General features: G+C 42.6%; 1 protein-coding gene across 1 annotated transcript in view; it reads right to left on the reverse strand.

Moving 5' to 3' along the window:
• Positions 1-1,404: 1,404 nt before the first annotated feature.
• The window catches only part of PODXL (podocalyxin like), a 146,052-nt gene continuing 120,254 nt past the window's right edge, over positions 1,405-27,202 (reverse strand). Inside the window, exons 5-8 of the mRNA XM_073619415.1 lie at positions 24,392-24,560; positions 14,892-14,938; positions 8,992-9,153; positions 1,405-2,276 (exon numbers count right to left, since the gene is read on the reverse strand). Coding sequence (XP_073475516.1) covers positions 2,085-2,276; positions 8,992-9,153; positions 14,892-14,938; positions 24,392-24,560 — 570 coding nt within the window. The 3' untranslated portion in view covers positions 1,405-2,084. The remainder of the gene's footprint in view (positions 2,277-8,991; positions 9,154-14,891; positions 14,939-24,391; positions 24,561-27,202) is intronic.

The following is a 27,202-nucleotide window of genomic DNA, read 5'->3' on the forward strand; positions in this document are numbered from 1 at the left end:
CGTATAGCGTGGCTATAGCCGCGGTATTACCGCGGTATAGCCGCGCTGTCCCATTGATTTCAATGGGCAGGAGCGGTTTAGGAGTGGTGAATACACCGCTCCAAAGATGCGGCTGACAGGAGATTTTTTCTTCTCCTGCCAACGCACCACTTCAGTGTGAAAGCCCTCGGGCTTTCACACTGAACAAACAGCGGAGGCTGTTTAGGGGCGGTTTGCAGGCGCTATTTTTAGCGCAATAACGCCTGCAAACCGCCCCAGTGTGAAAGGGGCCTTAATGTCCCTTCCTGTCTCTGCTGTATGACAATGTACAGGTATTTCTTACATCATTTAATGACTTTTAATTCATAGAAGGCATTCCTAAAGATCAAAAGATACATACCGTTTTAGAGCCTGGGCACAGCATGTGTGCACATTTGTGATTTTTTTTTTTACTTCTTTTTTTTTTTATGGATTTTTGTGTCTTGGAAGGGAACCATTGAGCTAAATGCATTAGAATATGTGCATTAGTAGAAGAAAATGATGCAAGCAAAACCCCCAATGCACTGATAAAAAGTTATCTCTTGCATTTTAGAACGTGCCAAAATACATCAAAGAGCTTTGGCAGGGTGCCAGTTTAAGGGTCTTCAGAATCCTTGCTTTCTAACCTCTATGAGTGGGCCCTATTATCTTTATAAATATACTGGTTATTACAGCTAAAATAAAGTAAGATAAGGGGATAAAACAGGCCATTTAATTTCTTTAGTAGGTAATCACTTAAGGAATATTAATGACCAGTGAACACTATGGGGGTTATTTACGAAAGGCAAATCCACTTTGCACTACAAGTGCACTTGGAGGTGCAGCCGCTCTAAATCTAAGGGGAAGATCTGAAATGAGGGGAAGCTCTGCTGATTTTAACCTCCAATCATGTGCAAGCTAAAATGCTGCTTTTTATTTTCCTTGCATGTCCCCCTCAGATCTACAGCGACTGTACTTTCAAGTGCACTTGCAGTGCAAAGTGGATCTGCCTTTAGTAAATAACCCCCTATGTGTGTGTGTGTGTGTGTGTATATATATATATGTGTAAATATATATATATATATATATATATATATATATATATATATAGATAGAAATAAAACTTACATCTTAGATACGTTATTGACATACTATGAAGTGAAACGCTAAAATGTAATGTTTTTTTATCTGATGATTTCTGCCACTTTCTAAGTTATTGCTTTACTCTAAAATGGCACTAAGCTGATTCTTTGCTGTTGATGGTAAGGGTTTATACACTTCAAGTGGGGATGAAAATCTGCATCCATATTGCTCTCTTTCTTTCTCTCTCTCTCTCTATATATATACACAGACATATATACAATACAGGTAATTTTCCTGTTGAAAACAGAATAGTATAGAGTGTCCTAATGAAACCTGAACATTTTCAATTGGAGTTAAATATTGTTTTCAGTTAATAAGTCTATGAAAACTGTATTTGCACAGGGAAACAGTGAAACACGTACAGTAGTCAGTAACACATTTACTTGGCAAAGGTGATGGCAGTAACTGCTTAGCCAGTACACTGATTTAACCAACAGTGTTGTTGGTGCATTTGCTATTGGTTAGTGCATGGTGTGATGGTGCCATTACCATGGCCAAGGACACATGGTTATATAGACAGGACTTTGTTTTCATCTCATTACAAGGTTTGATACCTGTGAAGCTTTTAGTTCTATGATACAAAATAGAATTTTGGGCACAATAAAATTCCTTGTAATTATATAACAAATGTTTCAGAATTGCCAAAAAAAATTCTGCTGTCAGCTAATCATAATGAGTTCATTTTTTTAAAGGCCAGACACTTCCAAGCAGTTACATACTATAAATTCTTTACTGTATATACCTTATTTCCTGTGGTCACTTCTTAAGATACCTTTGGTATTATGTTTGTGTATGGGATGTCACTGGAGGCAGGAACTGCCATTTCTTGACAGGTCTGGCACTCCATTATATGTGTTGGCTGCAGTCCATCTTAGCTTGATGACCAGTCATATAATGCACTTTACGCTGGGTTTCCCATTCAGTCTAATTGCTTTTCATTTGCTTTATAAATGTGTGTCCTCTTCTTCTTCTAAATCCTCTCTTGTTAGATTGTCCAGTGGAACAATCCAGCTGTCCCCAAGTTCTCCATTAGGGCCACCCTTCTTCTCTTGCATCTCTGGAGAAGTCTCCATGACTTCCAGGGTTGGGTTATCATGGTAACCATTTTCCATGGTCTGGAGCTCTTCAGTGAGTCTCTAGAAAAAGTAAAAGTAATATGTAATCCTGTGGCCAGCACATTTTATATTAAGTGAATACATTTTTGGGCTGATTTACTAAAGGAGTTCAGAATCTTCATGTCATAAATTGTATAAATATTTACTTGAATAATCCAATCATGTGAAAAGCAAAATCGTGTTTACTTACATCATTCATCTGACCATGATTGGGTATTCAAAGTGAAGATTCTCTCCTCCTTTAGTAAAACCCCGTACACACGGGGCAAATGTCAGAAGGCATTGGCAAGTTAAAAAACAAACAGCCAACATTCGGCCCGTGTGAATGTCAACCACTTCGACAGAAGCCAGTCGAGCATGCTGGAAAACCAGCGGCCAACCGTCTCCCGGTCAGCGCTCTCAGTCAATGTCCCCCTGTCAGAACACAACAGCTCAGCAGGGGAGATTGCTATACTAATGTTCAATTGTTAGTACAACAGCTCTGACCAGAGCTGACAGGTTTTTTTCGTTCAACATGGCGGGTTGAGCGAAGAAAAAACTATTAGTGTGTACGAGGCTTAGATCACCCTCACTGTCTCTTTCGCAGCACTTGAGTAAAGGATTTACATTGATGTGTAGCCATGGTGTTAGCACTACTGACAAACAATCCGCCAAATCACGCCACTGTCAGACTTCATGCATCCTTTCCAGAGACAATGAACAGTCTTTTTCAAGCTTTGTTTTTGTTGTTTTATTGGGGGTACAACTTGGATAGGGATATGGGATGCCCATGGAATTAATCATTGCCATCATATTTAAAGAATTCAATACACTTTGAACAAAGTTAGAGCCTGAAGATTGAATGTGCATGTTTGACTAGGTATAAATCTTCTCCTGCAGCTCCCTGCAGACTGTTGCTCCCTGCATCTCCATGCAGACTGTTACTCCCTCTGCATTTCCATGCAGACTATTGTTCCTAAGAGTTCTCCATCCGTCACCGCGTGAGGGACAGAAACATCACTTTTGACCGTGTAAAAGCAATGGTCTTAGATCTCTTCACCTCCTGCCCAAACATGCTTCCTCCTGTACAGACTTGATTCCTCCTGCACAAACTTGTAGTTGCTAATTGAAATATGACATATCCTCTTCTATTGGGTAGTATGAGCTCACTCTAAATAAGCCCCTCTACTGGCTCTGGTGACTCGCTGCTACTAGGCCTGAAGCCTGCAGAACCTCTCTCCAGAGGCCTAGTAAGTTAAAAGTCTATCTTCTAGGAAATGGACTACTGTTCCCAGCCAGCCCAACTTGCAAACCAAGTGCCACCCGGCCACACTGATTTGACACAGATCCCCACAGTCTCTTCTCTGAGCCAGAGCACAGGTGGTGACACCCACAGCTACTCTGACCACTCCCAGCCCCCAGATCAAAACAGACAGGCCTAGCTTGCAGCATAGACCTGCCTAAATTTCCCACTGCTGAAATAACCTAGTAAAATAACCCTTACTAGCACGTACCTTCTGGTAGAGGGTGCTACATAAATATAAAAGGCAAGACACGACAGGAAAAAGACCACTAAATTAGCTGTCTACTATCTTATTCAGAGCTCCCTCCAGTGGCTCCTGGGAGCAGTTTCTTGCTCAGCACAGGCTGTAGGGATAATGACAGCTTAAACTGTATTTCCACTTTTGGAGTCAAATTTGAGAAAACTTCACTATATGTTTGTTTTGTGTTCCCATTTACACAGCATGCACAAGAAAAAAAAAAAAAAACTTACCTTTTGGGGGTTTCTCAGGATGTGGTGTCATGGCTGACTCCAAGGTTTTTTTTGAACAATGTCACAGCGAGTCTGTCCCAAGTCTGTCTTCATTAACATGCAATGCAAGAAGCCCAGCCCCTAAACCTTTAACCTTTAACAGACACTGTTCAAACCTAGTTACAATTGCCTGCATAGTACAGGCAGGGTTAATTATGGCAAACACAGACGCTAAGCCCCCGCATAATCAAAGAGAACACTGTACGATTCTTCCTTGCAGAATAGAGATTCTAAAAAATGTAAGCTGCAATTTTTAAATATTTTGTTTAAGCTATGTGAATAGGGACTTGTTACAAATATAAAGTAGGTGATATCACAATTCGGCTGCAAAAAAGGAAATACATTTTAAGGATCTCCAGTGAAAATGTACTTGTCCTGCACAAGTACATCACATACAATAAAACAAGTAAAAATCAAATGCAAACTAAGTCAAAATCCATGTATTTCAATGATCCCTGTTCTAATTGGTGCGACTCGAGTTGCAGCGACTCCAAAAAAGGTTTTTGTACTACTTTGTTCCGACTTCGGTGCAGCTTGTTACTCCCATGATTCTCACCAGTCGCATGACAGCGCATCAAAAATTGCATTGCAAAGTCGCACTGTAAATCACATGACTTTGGGGTCGCAATAGTGGAAACCTAGCCTAAGATGTAATCCTTTAACCTGTTTTGAGCTATGAAGAATGGAAGGCAATTGTTGATCGTCTGCCACTGTTTAGTGCATTTTTGCACATTGCTCTCTTTAAAAGCCCAGCTCTACCCCAATGTTTACATTTTATTTTTGGACACAGTAGGATAAAGTGGAGATAGAAAGGGGACATTTCCCAACCCTATTATCCCTTGGTCACTGCTAAAAAAAAATGAACAAATATCTCCCCAAAAACAAAAAAAATCACTGTTCTAGGGCTTTAAATTTGAGTCTAAAGTTGGAACTGCTACATAGTAAGCTGGATGTATGTTTATTATTAGTGATAGTTACTTTTGAGGGATCCAAATTGGGGAGCTTTTGAAGATATACAAGAGAAGTGGTAATAGTGTCGTGTTTTTTTTTTTTTTTTTTTTTTTTTTTTTTGTTCTGTTTCGAACTTTTTAATAAGGTTTCAAATAAACAGGCTTCCCTAGCAAAGGCAAAGATAACAAAATAACAGAGCAGGCACTTGGAATTTGAGTACAGTTATGACACATAACAGCCATATGAAAAAAAAATCTAGAGTAATTCCTTTAGGGGTGCACACCCGAGGATTAATATGCTGTTGCATAAAGGATCAAGTAATAGTGAATTAAAGGTACAAAAAAGTTTCCACATTCAGTAGTACCAAGTGACCACAAAAAAATGTACATACAGATAATAGGAGAAGAGATTGTCGCCAGAAAGAAAGAAAAGAGAAGAGTGTCAAATAGTCTTTTATTAAATTATTTTTCCCTATAGGGGTAGAGTCATGCAGTTTATTGTTTTGGCCATTACAAGTAGTGCAGACAGATTTAGGGGCCACAGTCCAGAACTGATATGGAAAACTTGATGTCCAAGAATTTGACAATTTCCTTCCTGCAGCCTTTTTTTCAGTTTTTTTGCACACATGTTAATGTACACATTATAGACCTAATGATTACTTAAAACCTCCAAAACAGAATAAACTGGAGGCACCTGTACTTTTAAATCCTACTTGGTAGGTCACTTGATAATTGCAACATTATTTATGCAATCTATATTTTCAATAAAAAATACACTAACATTTATTTTACTGCTATGGCAGCTGGGAGTCTGTGCAGTGAAACGGTTAAAGCCTAACTCCGGACTCCATGCTTTACTGCTCCACTCTCTATTTGGAGGCTCCAGAGCGTGTGTTTTATGCTTGTTTTATACTGATCTTATCTGGTCACATTAATGCAGACTTTCACGATAATAAAACACTTATTTCCTCTTGCCTTCTCTCCCCTCCCTCTGTCACATTAGGATATTATTTATTTATTTCCTAACTGCATATAGTTTTTGTGTTAGGTGAGAATCACATTTGTGCCACCAATCCCCTGGATTCTATATGGACACAGATGTGCCACAGGGCTTCAGGCCACTGCAAAGTCATGTGGCACATCTGCACACACAAGACATTTTTGGATTTTAATAGCGCTGACCCACTGAAGGGACAAATATATATCTGAACTGGGGTCCAATGGAATGATTTGGGATTTTCCACATGTAGGAGTAAATACAGAAGCTATTTAAAATTTGTACAGCTGTGCAGAGGAAAGGACCAGGACCTTGCAGAAAAGGGATGCGGTTATCCACCATATATGGCAAGAAGTTCATCTCATTTCTCCACTGGTAAACCTTAACATGATGGGTACTGCAAAGGGACTCTGCGATCTGCTCCATTAACAGTGAAAGCAAGGATGGTGACAGGGGGCACCTTTGTCTTGTACCTCTTTTAATTACAACGAGTTTGCAATTAAATATTTTCTTACATTTCCTGATCATTTGGATCATATTGCTCCAATCAAATTAATCAAGCACCTTTTCTATGCCTTTAAACTAGATATGTACCTAATTTTACTAGGGCAAAAATACCCTTAATTACTCTGGCAGACAGTATTTTTGTAAGAATTTTTAAATCTATGTTTAGTAATGAGCGCAACTTCACCCAAAAGAGGAAGCTCCACTCTTTTGCCTCCTCCTTTACTCCTTAAGGCTCATTTACACTTACTTTGACTTCAACACATATTAAAGCACCTATAGCTTCAACATACTTTTTGATGTGTTTTTAAAGCTTCTGCGTTGCTTGGGTGATGCTTCAATGATGCTTTGGTGGTGCTTCGATGATGCCTCTGTGGTGCTTTTTTGAAGCATTAATGAAGCTTGGCAGATGCCTTGTGTGTGTGTTGATATCTTATACCTGCAATTTCCCCCAAAACAAAGTGAAGCTAAAGCTGAATTAAAGCCTCTCAAACTGCAGGTGCACGTGAGCTTTGTCACAGACCTCTATAGGGGCTTTAAAGCACCACTAAAGTGACATAGGGTATAATTTTTGAAGCAAAGCCAAAGCAAAAGCAACTTGTAAGCAGGACTGTAAGCTAACCATTTTATTTAGTGACGGGGCGTTGACTGGCATTCAGAGAGTTTTAAAAAAGCATGTCGGAAGCCATGTTTTGAAGCAAGTGTACAAAAGCCCTTACATTTGGCATTTTATTTTTTTTGGTTGGGGGAGCGGGTAACTGATTTTGACAGGTACCCAGTTCCTCACTTCCAATCAGATCGTTGCATCGATAAGAGTAGAAGTTCGACCCCCCTTCTTCCCCCGCAGCCTTCTGGGATACATCACAGGTCCCAGAAGACTGTGGGACCATTCACAAAGCGCAGCGCGTCTCGCGCAGTTGGAAGCTGGTTGCGAAGCTGCAGGGCTTCAGTGGCGGTTTCCCTTATTTAAGATGCAGGCACCTGGAACCGAAGTTGATTGAGGAATTGGCTTGGGTGAGGACAGCGCTGTATACAGGGGCAGGTAAGTGTCCTTTATATTGAAAGCCAGCAGCTATAGTATTTGTGAGGGGAGACTCAAGCTCCTCTTTAACTTGGGCTAGTAGGAGTGAGATTTGCTTTAAAATGACCGAGCTTTCATAAAACACTGGACTGAGCGTCTAGATATTACTCATCACAACAGACATGGGTTTAGGTTATAGCTGGTCACATTCTTAGATATCTACTATGTCATTCTCTTGTCCCCGAAGATTAAAGGGAATATATAGTTGTTTTATACATATTTGCTATATTTACCTACTATGGTCGAGACTATAAAGTCATATTTTTAAAAATATATCTTTAGTTAGGTAACTATTAAATATTTTGCATTCCCACTTTCAGCCAACAGAGGAAGCTTCAGGCTTTTAGTTATGTTTTTTTAGCTTCTAACCTGCTCATGTTGTTTACAGAGCACAGTAGTTCAAGCTCCAATTTATACAGAGGTATCAAACAGATACAGGCGGTCCCCAGGTTACAAACATCCGACTTACAAACAACTCCTACTTAAAAATGGAGGGAGACAAGGAAGTTAGAGGAAATCTACCCCTAGGAAAGGGAAATTCACTCCTGTTAGCGTTATCATGGGAAAGAGGTGTTTCCACTGAAGCTTTATCACCAATCCTTGTTTCCACAACAGCCCAAAATTTTCAAAATCCATTTGTCAAAAGGACAGAAAGTGAGGTGAAATCTTCTGAACAGGGACAGACAAATGTTATAGGGACGCTTAAAATGTGTTGTCAAGACTACAGCCTGCTGACAGCCTTACATCTGCTCTACTACCGCATCTGCATTCCATCCCAAGCCTCGCTGTGGTGAGTAAGTCCGACATTGCTTCATGTTGGTGATGTCACATCCAGTGTGCCGCCCGCCTACACTAGCTGCACCACCCGGCATTTTGGAGTCCTCTGCCTGGTCCATTTGGGGCCTCTCTACATCACTGACCCTTACGGGTTCAACCAGTGGTCTGTCATCGTTTCCATTGGGTTGATGCCCATGCCACATCTGGCACCAACACACCTTTTGGCTGCCCCCAGCACCAGCCCTGATATGCCTGCCCAGGTTTGGGTGAGATCGAGGTTCATAATCAAGCACATAGTTTAAGATTAATTGTTTGTTAGCCATATTTTAACCCTTTCATTCTTGGAATCCTTTGACTTTGAGTTCAAAATAAATATTTTAATCACAAACAGTGGTATAGACATTTGTATGACTTTTCCGAGGTAGGTATGCCTCTAGTGGTTTGTAGCCATCACCCCCCAGCAGTGCATTAAGAGGAATCTTTTGTGCTTTGTATTAAATGTTTGCTTGTAATATATAGATTTTGTATAAATAAAAGTAATCAGTATAAAAAAAAATAAAAGTGACCCAAAGACACTATCATTTCCACTTAACAACTGTGAATGAATACTGAAGGGATTATTAAATAAGGTTTACCTGTTCTCTCTTACGAGCCTTTCTCTGGTGCCAGCATCCATAAGCAGCTGCAATGATCAGCAAAAGCACAGCCAAACTGACAATGGCACTTATGAGGGGAATGCTCACCACATCTTCATCCTCTGGATCTGCCCCTGCATAACTGAACAAATTCAAATGTTCCTGAAAGTGAATGAAGAGAGGAATAATTATACCTAAAAGTATAAAACACTAAATGGATGAGTTGTGATTTATAATGAAGCACTATAATAGAGTCGCCTGCAGTCACTAATTAAGAGGGCTTAGACATTTGTCATTCAGAATTGGTGTTCTAAATGTGGACTTTACAATGAAGAAAATAATGTTAGAATCTATTGTAAAGCGCTGCACAAACTGTAGGTGCTATATAAATCCTGTATTATTATTACTATTATTATTATTATGACAGGTCTATGTCCGATCTGCTTATGCAGAGCTGACAGGGACACAGCCTGTTCTCTTCTATGGGCGGTCAGATGGAAACGGACTATCATCCGATCCGCCATACAGATGGGGAATAGATCCCCCATCTGTCTGTTTTTGGCAGATAGGCGGTCGGCAGGTCGACAGATCCCCCACTGAGCAGGTGGATCTGCTTGCGGAGTCCGCCCATGTGAAAGAGCCCTAAGCCTAAACTTATAATGAGTGCATTTTCATGGATGTTAAAAAGAAACGCCTATATACAGTGTCTCACAAAAGTGAGTACACCCCTCACATTTTTGTAAATATTTTATTATATCTTTTCATGTGACAACACTTAAGAAATTACACTTTGCTACAATGTAAAGTAGTGAGTGTACGGCTTGTATAACAGTGTACATTTGCTGTCCCCTCAAAAAAACTCAACACATAGCCATTAATGACTAAACCGCTGGCAACAAAAGTGAGTACACCCCTAAGTGAAAATGCCCAAATTGGGCCCAATTAGCCATTTTCGCTCCCCGATGTCATGTGACTCGTTAGTGTTACAGGGTCTCAGGTGTGAATTGGGAGCAGGTGTGTTAAATTTGGTGTTATCGCTCTCACTCTCTCATACTGGTCACTGGAAGTTCAGCATGGCACCTCATGGCAAAGAACTCTGAGGATCTGAAAAAAAAGAATTGTTGCTCTACATAAAGATAGCCTAGGCTATAAGAAGATTGCCAAGACCCTGAAACTGAGCTGCAGCACAGTGGCCAAGACCATACAGCGGTTTAACAGGACAGGAGGTTGTCTTTGGGAAATAGACAAATGAGTGCTACCAGCTTTGCTGCAGAGGTTGAAGGGGTGGGGGTTCAGCCTGTCAGTGCTCAGACCATACGCGGCACACTGCATCAAATTGGTCTGCATGGCTGTCGTCCCAGAGGAAAGCATCTTCTAAAGATTATGCACAAGAAAGCCCACAAACAGCTTGCTGAAGACAAGCAGACCAAGGACATGGATTACTGGAACCATATCCTGTGGTCTGATGAGACCAAGATAAACTTATTTGGTTCAGATGGTGTCAAGCATGTGTGGTGGCAACCAGGTGAGGAGTACAAAGACAAGTGTGTCTTGCTTACAGTCAAGCATGGTGTGTGTCATGTTCTGGAGCTGCATGAGTGCTGCCGGCACTGGGGAGATACAGGACATTGAGGGAACCATGAATGCTAACATGTACTGTGACATACTGAAGCAGAGCATGATCCCCTCACTTTGGAGACAGGGCAATTTTCCAACATGATAAACGAACCCAAACAGACCTCTGAGATGACCACTGCCTTGCTAAAGAAGTTGAGGGTAAAGGTGATGGATTGGCCAAGCATGTCTCCAGACCTAAACCCTATTGAGCATCTGTGGGGCATCCTCAAACGGAAGCTGGAGGAGTGCAAGGTCAGTGGAAGAGGACTCCAATGGCAACCTATGAAGCTCTGGTGAACTACATACCCAAGAGGGTTAAGGCAGTGCTGGAAAATAATGATGGCCACACAAAATATTGACACTTTAGGCCCAATTTGGACATTTTCACTTAGGGGTGTACTCACTTTTGTAGCCAGCGGTTTTGACATTAATGGCTGTGTGTTGAGTTATTTTGAGGGGACAGCAAATTTACACTGTTATACAAGCTGTACACTCACTACTTTACAAAATGTGAGGGGTGTACTCACTTTTGTGAGATAGTGTATAGGTTCACTCCACAAAATGGCTATTGTAGTATGTTTCAATGGAACATTTTAAATACCCTAGCTGGCACCAAAGCCTCAAGCTCCCATTCTACAAATACCTGTTCTGATCTTCCTATGAAATCATTTATAATGGACACTTTACATTTGCCGCTTCATAGGGGGCAATAGATGGTCCGATCAGATCTGTAAAACTGATAGGTGGACCCAATCGGTCCATCCATGTGAAAAGGGCCTTAGACCAGTGTCTTCTGTGGTGTTCAGGTTATATGTACACTTTGAATCAAACTTTACAATGACCGAGGGGAAGAATTTTATCATGATGGGCAAGTGTGCTTAGCAAGTTTTTCTAGACTTTAACAGTCCATTTAAACAGCCAATGCTGCTATACATGTTACAATCTAATTATACAGTAACTCTACAATCTGCCTTAGATTTACCAAAATGAGGGCCTACACACAGTAAACAATCCATTCAATTTGTTTCCAAACAGGTAGGCCCTTGTACTATATAGCTGTCGGCAGATCTAATAGAGATTGCAATATCAGATTGTAAAACACATATCTGTCTTAAGAAACATGTTTGCAAACCTACAGCATAGAGAGAAATGGTGTTTTTAAAGAAAGGCCTCGTTCACATGGGCTAACATAAAGTATAACTAAAGGCAAAACTTTTTTTTTAGTTTTGGATAGAGTAAAGGGGTATTAGAATGCTTGTCAGTTTGCATTGCAGTCCGTGCCCCCATTAAGGAGATTCACCCTCTCTATTTGTCCTGTTTACTGTTATCATTGAAAGTGAAAGTAAAAGAAAATCCCAAGTTTTGGCATGTCCCCAGAAAAGTAATAGAGGGGAAATCTTCCAATGGGGAAATAAGTTCTGGTGACTTGGGGGTCCCCAAGGAATTACCTTAATTTGCAAGAATTTCCCCTCACTTCCTGTTTGGCTATGGGACAGGAAGTGAAGTGAAATCTCTGCAATGGGACACAGATGGCAAAAAAGAAATCTGACTGGGTTATAATCCGCCCTAGCTCTATTCCAAAAAAAAAAAAAAGATTTTGCCTTTAGTACTACTTTAACTACTTCCCACCCGCCATATAACATCCACCAGGATGAGCCACTAACGTATGCCCATGGGTGCGCGTGGCAATCGGTGGTGTGGTGTTTCAGTCTGACACACCGGATCTCCGATCCTGGTAAAGAGCCCATGATGTAGGCTCTTTACCATGTGATCAGCCGTGTCCAATCACAGCTGATCACAGTGTAAACAGGAAGAGCTGTTTATTGGCTTTTCCTCTACTCACACTGACAGACGCGAGTAGAGGAGAGCCAATCGGCTGCTCTCCTGACAAGGGGGGGGGGTCTGTGCTGATAATCAGCACATTGATTATCGGTGCAGACCCATCGAGGATGCCCAATGGAGACCACCAGATGAGCCCAGCAGGGATGCCAATCAGTGCCCATTAGGATGGCACTCTGTACCCATCAGTGCCTGTCTGTCAGTGCCTCCTGATCAGTGCTGCCTATCAGTGCTATCTATCAGTGCCGCATATAAGTGCCCACCAGTGCCACCTATCAGTGCTGCATATCAGTGCCACCTATCAGTTCCCATCAGTGCTGCTTATCAGTGCCTCATCATCAGTGCCCGTCAGTGAAGCCTCATCAGTGAAGGAGAAAACTTACTTATTTAGAAAGTTTTGCAACAGAAACGAAGAAAAACTTTTTTTTTTTTTCAAAATTTTCGGTCTTTTTTTATTTAGAGCGAAAAAAACCCCAGTGGTGATCAAATACCGCCAAAAGAAAGCTCTATTTGTGGGAAAAAAATGATAAAAATTTAGTTTGGGTACGATGTTGCATGACTGCACAATTGTCATTCAAAATGCGACAGCGCTGAAAGCTGAAAATTGGACTGGACAGGAAAGGGGTGAAAGTGCTCTGTATTGAAGTGGTTAAGCATATGCCTGTGTGAGGACTGTTTATCTGCATGGGGATGCACAGGTGTTCATGCAACCCCATGCAGACAGCTCTATTCATGCCAGTTAGAACTCAGTGGCTGCACAGACACAGTGAAAAGTGCACGGACACAGTAGACCTTCTGCTGGCCAACTCGTTGGGGCCCAAAACTTTGTGCTGGAGCACTTGTGATAGTGTAATTTAACCGCTTCCCCCCCGCTGGCCGTCAAATGACAACTGGGCGGTGCGGCTCTTGTTCTGGGTGGACGTCATTTGACGGCCTCCCAGAACGACCGTTCTCACACGCCCGTGGGGGTGCACATCGCTGTGATTGGTGGTGCGGTCTGTCAGTCAGACACACCGCTACATCGATCTCGGCAAAGAGCCTCTGACGGAGGCTCTTTACCATGTGATCAGCCGTGTCCAATCACGGCTGATCACAATGTAAACAGGAAGAGCCATTGATTGGCTTTTCCTCACTCGCGTCTGAGAGATGCGAGTAGAGGAGAGCCGATCAGCTGCTCTCCTGATGGGGGGGTCTGTGCTGATTGTTTATCAGTGCAGCCCCCCCTCGGATGCCCTCCCAGGATTACCAGGATGCCGCCAGGACCACCAGGGATTGTCACCACCCTGGACCACCAGGTATGCCACCCTAGACCACCAGGGAAATGCCAATCAGTGCCCAGGCAGCTGCCAATCAGTGCCCACCCCCAATGCCTGCCAGTGCCATCTATCATTGCCGCATATCAGTGCCACCTATAAGTACCGATCAGTGCAGCCTTTCAGTGCCCATTGTCGCCCATCAGTGCCCACCAGTGCCACCCATGAGTGCCCATCAGTGCCGCCTATCAATGCCCATCAGTGCTGCATATCAGTACCACCCATCAGTGCCACCTCATCGGTGCCCATCAGTGAAGGAGAGAACTTAATTAATTTTAGGTCTTTTTTTATTTGTTTAGCAACAAATAAAAAAATGCAGAGTTGATCAAATACCACCAAAAGAAAGCTCTATTTGTGGGAACAAAATTCTGTTTGGGTACAGTGTAGCATGACCGCGCTATTGTCATTTAAACAGTGACAGCGCTAAAAGCTGAAAATTGGCTTGGGCAGGAAGGGGGTGTAAGTGCCTGGTATTGAGGTGGTTAAAGTTTATATATACAAGAATAAAGTGTTCCTAATTGGCAAATCTATCCCGTGGTTTAGTAAACTCTAGTGTAGAGCGGCTGCTCCTTTGTAAGCAGAGGTTCTCTGTCCACCCGATAAAGGGGTCTCTCTCTCCCAGGGCTCCGGAATAATGTTTGCTAAAGCTCCACTACTCTCAGGTACTAATTGTCAACTAACCCCTCCTGCTGCTATCAGGTGGGTTGCAGTCTGTCTCAGTACTAGTCTTCCTGCAGAAAGAGAGGCATCATTCTCTCTCAGCCCATGGAAACTACTACAGCTCCCCCCAATTTAACACCCTTCTCCTGGGATTTTTAGTTTTCATCAAACCTGTAGTAATGGCTGAGTCTCTTCAGTGAACTACACTTCCCAGAAGCGTAAACATTTCTCCTCAGAGTCTCTTGCGATCCATGCTTCCCAGGTGCCCTCAGGTAGATGGAGGGTGAAATTTACATTGTCTATCTCTATTATGACTGTGTAGAAATCCTTTGTTGGTACACGCACAGAAACAGACAGAATGAGACTCCAACTGTTCCTCTTTTGCCAGTTAAGTACCAGGCTGCAGTAGTAAACAAAGAAAAAACATGCACGATAATTGTACAAATGAAATTTCATAGGAAAATACTGTACCCCGTTTTTTTTCAGTTGTGTGTACAATTCCTGTGGCTGAAGGTGACCTTAAGATGAAAAAAGACAGAATGTGATATAACTACAATAATAAATATGTTGTGGCTTTAAACATCATATTTTAATAGGAATTGTTGTGTAAACCTTTAACCCATTGCCAGATATTCGTAAATTCGTAAAGTTACATATACTCAAACACCAACTCAACACAGATTGCCTCCTGGTGAGTGTATCTTGTCAGATAATCCTGAGTTAATTTAACTTGAAATTTGGAATCTAGGTAGCTGTTAATGGGTATTGCTTTGTGACGCTTTATTTTATACTTGCTCTATTTTGGCTGAATAAAGTCCTGCCTTTTTTGACAAATTAGAAATCTTCTAGTCTTGGTAGATTTAGCAGTGAAGGCATTCCACCTCACCAATAAGGTAATATAATTGTGCATGGTCTTATGCCCCGTACACACGGTCGGACTTTGTTCGGACATTCCGACAACAAAATCCTCTGATTTTTTCCGACGGATGTTGGCTCAAACTTGTTTTGCCTACACATGGTCGCACAAAGTTGTCGGAATTTCCGATCGACAACCACGCGGTCACGTACACCACGTACGACGAGACTAGAAAAGGCCGGTTCAGAACCAAGCGTGGCACCCTTTGGGCTCCTTTTGCTAATCTCGTGTTAGTAAAAGTTTGGTGAGAGACGATTTGCGCTTTTTCAGACTCGTGGCTTTCAGATCGTTTTCTGCCGTTCAGTTTGTGCTTGTGGGTTTGTATCTGGTCTTCAGTGCGTGCAAGCAAGTTCCGCGTGACTTTAGTCACTGTATTCTTGTTCGTTCGTTACTGGTTTTCAGGTCGCTCTTCACAGGCCTTGCTATTCTTCAGTGCGTTCTGTTACTTCGTTCTGAGCAGCCGACCATTTTCTAGCCATGTTTCGTATGCGTACTCCTCGTAGAGTTCGTGCTGTGCGGGGGCTTGGTGTTGGGGTCCTGACCTTGACACAAGTCCAGTCCATGAACAGGGTGGGGAGGAGTTCATGGACCAAGAATTGGTTGCTTCAGCGTGACCAGTTCTGTCATATGCCTTTGCTCCGTGAGATCCGTGAGAATAATCCTGATGATTTCAGGAACTTTCTCAGGATGACGGACCCCGTGTTTCACCGTCTGTTGGCTTCGCTGACCCCCTATATCAGCAGGCAGGATACCTGCATGAGGCAAGCCATCACTCCGGAGCAGAGGTTGGTCGCTACCTTGCGGTATTTGGCCACAGGGAGAAGTCTGCAGGACTTGAAATTCTCGACAGGCATCTCCCCCCAGGCTCTGGGGATCATTATCCCAGAGACCTGTTCTGCCATCATCCAGGTCCTGCAGAAGGAGTATATGAAGGTAAGATTTTTATCCTTTTATATCATATTTTATTGTATTGAATGTTTGCTAATATCTTGTATTTCTTTCCTCATTCCCTAATTACCATGATTGGAATATGCTGTGAATGTCCCCTTTGTCCTCATGCATGCTGGATTTTTATGTAATTATTATTTTATGTCCTTCATACATATTTGCCCTTCAATAACCTCTCCAGCATGGTGTCTCCTGCCCTATATTCACCTCATGTAGTCACTTAACAATGTATTTTATCAGCTCCATAGTAGTGCTTTACCCCAAACACCCCCTAAAATGTTTGTTAATGTTATTTTAGCTTTAAATTCAGGCAGAGTGCCAGAGGCTTTTTTTGTGGTGTCCACAAATTTTTGGTAACCCTCCCTCCCCCAACTGCTAAGTCAGCTGATCCCAATTCTCTATCCTCAATCATCTATCTGCTGACTTTGCCAAACCCATACACACTATACCCATCTCTTTACTGGTCAGATTTATGGATGAATTCCCCAAAGCATGTAGTGCAAGGGCCTGCCTGTATACTTTCCAATGGAACTGTTTAAAGTTTTTTGTATCCTATTATTATCTTGATAGGTAATAGCAGAATGTCCAAATGTCCTCAAATGTGTACAATGTGTATTTATATCTTTGTATTCAGACACTTCTTACCTGTCCAGTGGTCTGCTAATAGTGTAACTAAGGAGGGGCTGTTCCAAGTAATACCCTGTATTTAGGCATTCATCTCAAAATGAAGTGAAGAGGGTTACCTGTCCAAGAGTTCTCCCCACCCTATAATGTTAGAAATGGCCCATGAGAGGGGGGGGAGGGGGAATATGATAGGTGTACCTTATACTTTGGCCTTGTTAAATTCCCCTTATTAAATGCTATCTGGAGGTTGCCCCATAATGTTTGTATATAATCTGCTTGCCATGTTTCTGTGAAAAAATAGTAATGTTTATTGTTTTTTCCTCAACAGTTTCCTTCCACGCCACAGGAATGGCAGACTGTGGCCTCCCACTTTGCCCAGCGGTGGGACTTTCCTAACTGCGGAGGGGCAATTGATGGGAAACACGTCCACATCGTCGCACCACCCAACTCGGGGTCGTACTATTATAATTACAAGGGGTTTAATAGTATAGTGATGTTGGCGGTGGTGTCGGCTAATTACGACTTCTTGTATGTGGACGTATGGAAAAATGGCCGGATGTCCGATGGTGGAGTGATTGCCCAGACGGAGTTCTACAGGCGTCTCCAGAATGGCAGCTTGGACTTGCCACCTCCAGAGGACAATGTTGAAGGTCTCCCATTTGTGTTCGTTGCTGATGAAGCATTTGCGCTGGGGGACCACCTGATGCGGCCATTCCCGATGAGGACCCTCACCCTGGAACAGAGGGTTTTTAATTACCGGCTGGCCAGAGCCCGAAGAGTGGTGGAGAACACATTTGGAATCCTGGCCAGCCGGTTCCGATTATTTCTGACACCCATCCATATGGCGGAGTATAAACTGAACCATATAATACTTGCCTGCTGTGTTCTCCATAATTTTTTAAGAAAACATTCAGCCAACTATGCTGGCTCAGTTGGGCCTGAGGCCGGAATCCCAAATCCATCAACACTGACGGCGCTTGAAAGTGGCCGTCCTGGCTTGCCCTCCCTGAATGCCCGTGATGTCCGGTTACGCTACCTGGAGTTCTTTGCGGGTAGGGGGGCTATCAATATGCCAGAGAATCTGTGACACCTTTGTAAAATAAAAAACAAACAAAAGAAATTCTTGGTGGACATTTACTGCTTGTGTTTGTTTTAGCTGACCCTGACAGAAATGTTTTGAGTGCAGAAAATGTCGTGATTGGGTAACCTTATAAAAAATAGTGTTGGCTGGTACTTCCTAAATGCCAAAACACATTTCACTACAAGTGCACTTGCAACTGCACTGAACCTGCACTTGTAGTGCAAAGTGTAATTGCCCTTAGGAAATAACCCCCATTTGTGCATAAAACAGCAATTACATTACCCCAAAAGTGTTGTAGTGTTGAGACAATAATCCACACATTCTTGAGCAAGGCACTTTTTTATAGCTGCACAATCACAATTGCATTTCCGCAAGGTTTTTAAAACAAACCAACATGTTTGTTGTATAACAATGTTTGCAGTAGCATTATCAAAAATCGAAATATCCATTTCAGATAAAACAGGCCTGTGTAAAACCAACAAGAAAGCCAAAAAACTTGAACTTACAAAGTTCACATATGATAAAACCTGAAGGCTATATCAGACATGAGTATTTAGGAACTGTGCTTGATATAGCGTTCAGATGGGGGGAAATCACCCCTGGAAAAGCCACATTTGGAAGATGCACACCAAGTTCAGAATGTCAACATGTGCTATCTGCCATCAGGGGGGATCAAGGGACGTGTTTTGGGGGAGCAAGCCCTTCCTCAATGCGACTTTATAATTGAGGAAGGGGTTGCACCCCCAAAACGCGTCCATTGATCTCCCGTGATGGCAGATAGCACATGTTGGCACACTGTGTGCATCCTCCAAATTTGGCTTTTCTAAACATTGTAAAAATTTTAGTAACATAAAACAGGTGATTTTGTGGGGTTTAAATTCGCCCCAAAACATCAATGATGTTATTATTTTTTTTAATAACATCAGTGATTTGTTGCTGGATGTTTTGCAATTGGAGATTACACCCCATGATCTCCCCGATGAGTATCTGGGCACTTTCAGATGTAAAGCGTTCTGGATCACGATCACCTAAAAAGAGATAAAGAACAAAAAAAAAGGTCTCAAAAATCTGCCACCATCCATCTCTTTTACCTGAGTCTGTGGTCGCAGACACTCACCTGTTGTGGTGCCAATCTCCACCACATCTTCTTCTTCCTCCTGCTCAGCTTCTTGGGTTGGTATTTCCCCTTCTTCCAGAGGGGGGGGTCTCTGGTCTCCTGGGATGAGGGGTGTCCGAGTCTTTTCTCCCCTATGTAAAACAAAAATGGTATAATTAGCACACAGATATTTGATGGCAGAACTAGAAATAGGAAACATTGCTTGGAAGTGGGGTACAATTATCTATTTTAGCCGAGTTCCAAGATGTATATTTTTTATTGCCCTTTGTCAAGCTGCAATACTTTACCTGTTTTGGTACAAGCTTCACAGATGTAGCCCCCCTATAGTATACACTGGAGCACCTGTGTGGCCCCCCTAATAAAAAGGGTGTTCTGGGGTCCCACACTAGTGCTCCAGTGTCCAGATGTGAAAACAGCTGCTCAGTGTCCTCTCCTTACACACAATCTAGTTTGCATTTCATTCTAGTAACAAACCCATCTACACAAACAAATATTTGGCATCCAAGTAGGCCCCCAAAAATGTGTGAAAATGCAATGGAGTTCTAGAGGCCGAAAGAAAAATGTTTGATACGAACGAATAATGGGCCCATGAACATTAAAGTTGACCTTTTGAAACGTTACAATTACTAAAAGCATATGGAGCAGAACGAACGGAATAAAGACAGAAAGAATAGGAACACAGCACAACTACTTACTTTTTTGCAGCACTCTCCGGATCTTTCGGTACTGCTCTGGCTCTCTCAACTTCAGGTCCGACCACCGCTTCCTGAGCTGATCTTTAGACCTTCGTACCCCGAAATTCCGCTCAAGACTCCTGACCACTTTCGCCATGATCTTGGCCTTTCTGATGTTGGGGTTGGGGTAAGGCCCATATTTTCCGTCATAGTCGGACTTCTTCATGATGTCGACCATCTCCAACATCTCCCCAAACGACATATTTGTGGCCTTAAAACGTCTCCTTCTGGATCGGGACATGCCTGGATCCGGGCTTTCCTCCTCCTCCTCCTCGTTGTTCGAATTAGCACGCACCTGCTGTAACTCCGCCATGTGCTCTTCACCCACTGCGCCGAACGAAAAGGGGCGGGGAATAGACTAGAAAGAACGTCAGGGGCGGGCGGAGTTACACGCATGCGCAGTGTTTATAAAGCGTAACACGCGTGCGTATTACGTACGATCTGTGAGCGGAGGAAGGAGCATTGGACGCGCCGATCGTAAGAACGAAGGTAAGAGCCAAACTTGTGCCTATACTGCTTCTAGATTGAGGCCTATATTGTAACAAGATTAGGAGAGTTTTGTCTGACATTAGGCTTTGTCTTGTGTTGTGTCTTGCAGTGAACATGGATATCTTAATGAAAGATAATGACTTAATGTCAGTATTCATAGATATGCTAAGTGAGCTGCCCTGTCTGTGGGAGATTACCCACCCCCATTTCAAGAACCAAGCAAAGAGGAAGGCAGTACTGGAGCAATTGTGTGAAATTGTGAAGCAGGTGATCCCCACGGCAGACATCACTTATTTAAAGATTTTCATTGGTGGCCTGAGGAGCACATATCTAAGGGAGCGCAAGAAAGTCCTGGATTCACAGAGATCCGGAGCAGCAGATGACATCTATGTCCCCAGGATGTTGTACTACAACAGGCTGCACTTTCTGGCAGGCCAGACTGAACCCAGGCCATCCCTCTCCAGTCTTCCTTCCACGCTTCCTTCCCCCCCGGCTGAGGCTTCTGACGCCCAACCTGGGCCTTCCAGGCCACATGTGGAGGAGCCCAGATTGAGCCAGGTATAGCATTCCTCTAAATATTTCTGCTTGTCCAATCAATGATGATAACTAGATGTTAGTTGGGAGTACTAATTTAGGATTGTGATTGATGATGCAAAACATTACAACCATGTCCCTTTTTCATACACAGGGAAGTCTCAGCCAGGAGGTGGCCGGGCCGAGCCGGCTGGCTGATATCAAGGTCCCTCCCCTACACCTGAAAACAGAAAGTGGCAGTAGGACGAGTGCCCTAGAGGAGGCGGCTATAGCATTCTTTTGGAGGGCTACAGAGGTCCTGGGAGCACCCCACACCATGGAGGAGAACATTGCTGCATTCATAGCATATAAAATGCAGAGGATGGAGGAGGGCCAAAAAGCCATGTGTGAGGCCCTCATATCAGAGGCTCTGGAGAAAGGTATGAGGGGCCAAATTACACCTCACACACAGCTTTGGGATGGTCCTCCTCCTCCTCCTGCAGGTCCTCCTCCTCCTCCTCCCTCTCCTCCAGGTCCTCCCATTCCTCCTCCAGGTCCTCCCAGTCCTCCTCCTCCTCCTCCTCCTCCAGGTCCTACTCCTCCTCCTGCCACATGTCCAACTGCACAGCCACAGCCCGGAAGGAAGCGTGGAAGGAAGACCAGACAGTGATTGCCCTGGGTTCAGTCTGGTTGGCCAAAAGATGCAGCCTCTTGTGGTACCACAGCCTGGGGACACAGATGTCATCTGCTGCTATCCGGATCTCTGGAACTTCTGGACCAGACTGCCCTCCCTTACATATGGACTCCTCAGGCCACCAATTTTGATGTTGAAGAATTGATGTCTGCCGTGGGGGTCCCAGGCTTCGCTAATTTCTCATGTTGATCCAGTGTTGCCTTCCTCTTTGTTTGGTTCTGATCCCTTAATAAAGGATTTTTGTTTTGAATTATACTCTCTTATGTGTTTTACTTCAAAAATGACAGTTTGTTTGTGAGGATTCAGGTACATTTCAAATATACAATGTGAAATGAACAAGGGACACCAACACCAAACAATCTCCTGGAGATTAAATAATAAAAGATATCAATGGTGTTGGGGTAACTTGACACACAAAACACACACAAAAATATTCTGGAGTAAAAATAAAAATAACATTGAGCAAAGATCAGCCTTGGAAAAAATCCAAACATTAAAGAAAAAAAAGGCTGAAAATCCAAAAAAAAAAAAAAGAAAAAAAAAAACTGTCAGATGTGACAACTAATAACAATATATTGAGGGAATCCCACTAAAAAATCACAAATAAAAGTTTGTGAGAAGTGTGTGTGAATATGAGCAGCAAAACAACTTAATTCTTGTCACATTATAAAGAAGAAGAGAGTGCGCTGTATTAAACCATTTTTAACATTGCAGCGTGACGAAAGTGCTGTATCCATTGCGAACGCTAAGTTTACCAGAACGAGCTGTCCCGTGTCGGAATTTCTTCTGAGCATGCGTGGCACTTTGTGCGTCGGAACAGGCCACACACGGTCGGAATTGACGCGATCGGATTTTGCTGTCGGAAAATTTTATCTCCTGCTGTCCAACTTTGTGTGTCGGAAAATCCGATGGAAAATGTCCGATGGCGCCCACACACGGTCGGAATTTCCGACAACACGCTCCGATCGGACATTGTCCATCGGAAAATCCGACCGTGTGTACGGGGCATTAGTAAATCTCTTTAGATTTAGATAAGATAGCTATATCAGTAAATTCATTCAATTATGCGTATTTCTCAGGGAGGAGGGATATCGGTTGGGATGCAGGCATGGTAGTTTCCCTCTTGGCCTCCCTGGTGGGTTCTACCCTCCTCCTGCCTATTCGGGAACACCTTGGCCGCTTTTGTAGTGGGTGCTGAGGTAGAAATGTACTATTAATGTATCAATGATGATATCAATTATCATTTTATTTAGATTGTATGCTGTACAAATTGAAGAAGTGGACTATAGCTCCAGGAAACACGTCAAAACTCACATGTATGGACAAGACACATCACACTGTCAATATTGGCTTTTTTTGGTTATATATTGTTTCATACGAATATTTTATGCAATGACAATATATTTTTAATATGAATTAATAAAATAGTGTATTTTAAGCATAAAAATGTTGTGCCTCAATAGTCTCATTTTTATACTTAAACAATGTTAGGATGATATTTTGTTTTGATATTTGTTGGGAGGTGAAGGAGACCCTCTGTTCAGTTATTAAACTTCCCCCAGCAGTGCTTAATATGTAACATTTACAGACAGCACAATTCTGTGGTGGGACATACTTAGGTGGACATTAGATGCACACAGTTGCATCCTTCCCAGATTTTGCCAATGGCTCCGTTGTTGCCTCTCTGTCTTGTGAGGCCAGGAAGAGGGAAGGGTGCTGCTGTAGACAGGCACAGCACTGGGTCGAAAAAGGACTCGGGTAAGGGTTTGGGAGGGAGAGGTGAAGGTGGGGGGATACAGCTAATGGAACATTTTTACCATAATACAGGGAATGCATTATTCTCTGATCACACTAGTGCGATTTCAGATGTGAATTGAGTCACACAGAATCACATGACAATAGAAATCATTGTTTTCAATGGTTCCTGTGATTTTGGAAAAGGTTCTTGTACAACTTTGGTGTGATTCCAGCATGATTAGAAATTCTTAATGGACCCTCTGCACACTGCTACACCTTTCCAAGCAAACTATGCAACGAAAAACAGGGATATTTAGTTCATATATATTGCAATACATGTTTAAGCTGACCAACTACATCAAAGTAATCCCTCTTCTGGCCAGTCCTACACTGCCTTGCCACGGCAAATGCTAAGATAGACACCATGCCAATATGGAGCATGAAGACCCATGGTGGGGGAGAGCTACAAGGTTCAGATCTGGTCTCTGACCTGCGTTACAACAAAGAAAAGATATGCCTGTGCTCAAATCCCAATAGCTTGTATATGGCCAGTGTAAACAAGTATTGCAATATATGTGAATTAATATCCCTGTTTTTTATTGCATAGTTTGCTTGGAAGGGTGTAGCAGTGTGTAGAGGGTCCATCCAGAATTTGTAGTGTTAAAATGTGGTCACACCCCTTTAGCACCTGATAGTTCAAATACATGTACAAGCTATTGGGATTTGAGCACAGGTATATCTTCTTTCCAGCATGATTATGGCCCCATGGAATATGTAAACCACTTCAAAGAGGCATCCAAGTTGCACTACATAATCGCACTGAAAGTCAGATCAAAATCAGATTGCGACAGTATGAACCTAGCCTTGAAGTAAAAAATGTCTAGACTTAGGAACCACTGTTTTTTTTTTTTTTTCCTAAATGGGAGGTAAAGTTTATTGAGGTTCAAAGTATACAAACCAGAACAATCAACAGTTACAGAGTAAAACACATTTAATAGTTAAATAATACATTTCCAAATCGATGTCTATACTTAAGAACAAAATATTTTGCCTGCACTCATTATTTACATATGCAATATTGTAGTATACTATAATCTGATTATTTTATAGCTACTTACTTTCAATGAAAGCTTCAGTAATGACCAACTGATTGTCATTAATCCTGGCCAGCTGAATAATGCATTTGTCTTGGTTTTCCTGGTATCCGGGTTTTAAAGCCTTGCACACAGCCATGGATATTGTGTCTTCTGTTGAATGTCCACCTTCTGTGCGCTGACCATCATTGCCCTGAAAAACACAAATGTTTCAAGACACCAATGGACACCTCTTACAAATTGTTATATTTTATTTCTTTGTAAATATTGCTGTTTTGTAATCACTGTGTAGACCTGCAGAGTAACTGTAACTATCCTATGATTTATGCTTCAAATGCTGCAATTCCCTATTGTATTAAATCTGTTCATAGACCTTAGCTGACAGTAATCACACAGGTGAGATCCAATTGAACCCAGGGTGTGCTATTGCCAGTTTGCTGCAGGGCGCTCTTTTTCTAGCCAAGTTTATGGCAGAAAGGGACAAACAATGTGGAGGAAGCCAGCATCACTAACGGGAAATCAAAAGTGAATGGTGCAGGTTTTTACATCTGTGCGACAGCAACTAGTTGATGGGCTTGGGGCCATCCATAGATATTAGATTGATGTCCAATGAGAATCTGTCATTTCATGTCTATGTGTACCCTAATAATGGGCACATACATATCAATATGTATCATATATATCAATTAAGCAGTCTTTCATTGCAACTAAGCAGATCAAATTGAATAAAATCCCAAAACCCCATTGGAGCGATTTATTGAAGTTGATGTATCAGAATTTTGTCATGCGTCTTTAATGCTCAAATACCAAGTGCAGTGTCAGGCTCTTGCACATTCTCCCTCCAGCTTTCTGCTCATACTTTCAGTTAAAAAGTTGGAGGAAATGTCTAGTGCACTTGTAGTCTATTATCAATGAGCTCTTATGAGCAGGGACTTCTGTTTCCTCCTGTATTAAATTGTATTGTAACTGTACTGTTTGCCCTAACGTTGTAAAGTGCTGCACAAACTGTTGGTGCTATATAAATCCTGTATGATAATAATAATCATATTTGAGAACTAAAAGTCCATCTGTCGTGGTAGTAGATGGGATTTGTAGTTTATTTATTCACAAATCAAATGACAAATTTATTCAAATGTGAATAAATGATGCAACTGTGGGGGTGGAGTCCCACACAGTTGAATCGATTTTAAATGTGATAGTGGCTGCAGGGGAGAGGAACCCCCCGCACTGTCACAGGATGAGGACTCTATGGGGGTGAGGGATAGGGTTGCCGCCTCATCCCTTTAACCACATGCCGACCAGCGCACAACGATGTACGTTGGCGCAGTGGCACGGCTGGGCAAATGGACATACAGGTATGTCCCCTTTGTGGGCATGTGCACGCCCTCTGCGTACTCCGTGACCATGCCCGTGGACTCGATGTCCTCCAGTGGCCCGCGATCGTGTCACGGAGTTGCAGAACGGGGAGCTGCCTATGTAAACAAGGCATTTCCCTGTTCTGCCTAGCAACATGACAGAGACCTACTGCTCCCTGTCATCGGGAGCAGTGGTCTCTGTCATGTTCTAGTGAGCCCATCCCCCCTACAGTTAGAATCACTCCCTAGGACACACTTAACACCTTGATCGCCCCCTAGTGTTTAACCCCTTCCCTGTCAGTGTCATTTACACAGTAATCAGTGCATTTTTATAGCACTGATTGCTGTATAAATGACAATGGTCCCAAAATAGTGTCAAAAGTGTCCGATGTGTCTGCCATAATGTCACAGTCATGATAAAAATCACAGATCGCCGCCATTACTAATAAAAAAAATAAGAAGAAAAATGCCATAAATCTATCCCCTATTTTGTACACGCTAAAACTTTTGCGCAAACCAATCAATATACGCTTATTGTGATTTTCTTTTTTACCAAAAATATGTAGAAGAATACATATCAGCCTAAACTGAGAAAGAAATGTTTATTTTATATATTTTTGGGGGATATTTATTATAGCAAAATGTAAAAAATATTGCTTTTTTTTTCAAAATTGTCGCTATTTTTTTGTTTATATAATAAAAACCACAGAGGTGATCAAATACCACCAAAAGAAAGCTCTATTTGTGGGGAAAAAAAAGGACGTCAATTTTGTTATGATGCAACGTCGCACGACCGCACAATTGTCAGTTAAAGCGAAGCAGTGTCATATCGCAAAAAGTGCTCTGGTCAGGAAGGGGGTAAATCCTTTTGGGCCTAAAGCAGTTAGGGCTCTTTCACACGGGGAGTCCGTATGTCCGTTTTTCATCCTTCCGTTTTCTTATGAAAAACGGACATACATGTATCCCTATGGAGCGTCGGATGTCAGCGGTGACATGTCCACTGACATCCGACCCGCTCCGATCCGAAAAGTGTAACGGAGGAAAACCCTACTTTTCCATCCGTTTTCGAATCGGGTGACGACGGACACTACGGTCCGTCATCATCCGATCCCCCATAGGGGAGAGCGGCGCTCTGACAGGTCCTTCGCTGCACAGTGTGCAGCGATGGACCTGTCATCTTCCTGCTCAGGCGGAGCGATCCCCGCTGAGCAAGCGGGTGTTCACGGGGCGGATCAACACTGATCCGCCCTGTGTGAAAGAGCCCTTAAACCCGCACACATATTAATCACACAGGTTCTGAGGCTAATTTAATGCAGATAAGGCACTAAATGAATTTAATTACCACCTTAATCAGTGACATAACCTGTGTAATTAATATGTGTCCGGGTTTAAAGGGATGAGGTTGCAAACCTAGGAGGGTAGCAGGTGATAAGGAACATATTAAATGTTGCACCCTAAATACGAGTGTAACATGTTCCAA

This window comes from Aquarana catesbeiana, linkage group LG03, assembly GCF_042186555.1.
Source record: "Aquarana catesbeiana isolate 2022-GZ linkage group LG03, ASM4218655v1, whole genome shotgun sequence".
Classification (NCBI taxonomy): Eukaryota; Metazoa; Chordata; class Amphibia; order Anura; family Ranidae; genus Aquarana; species Aquarana catesbeiana.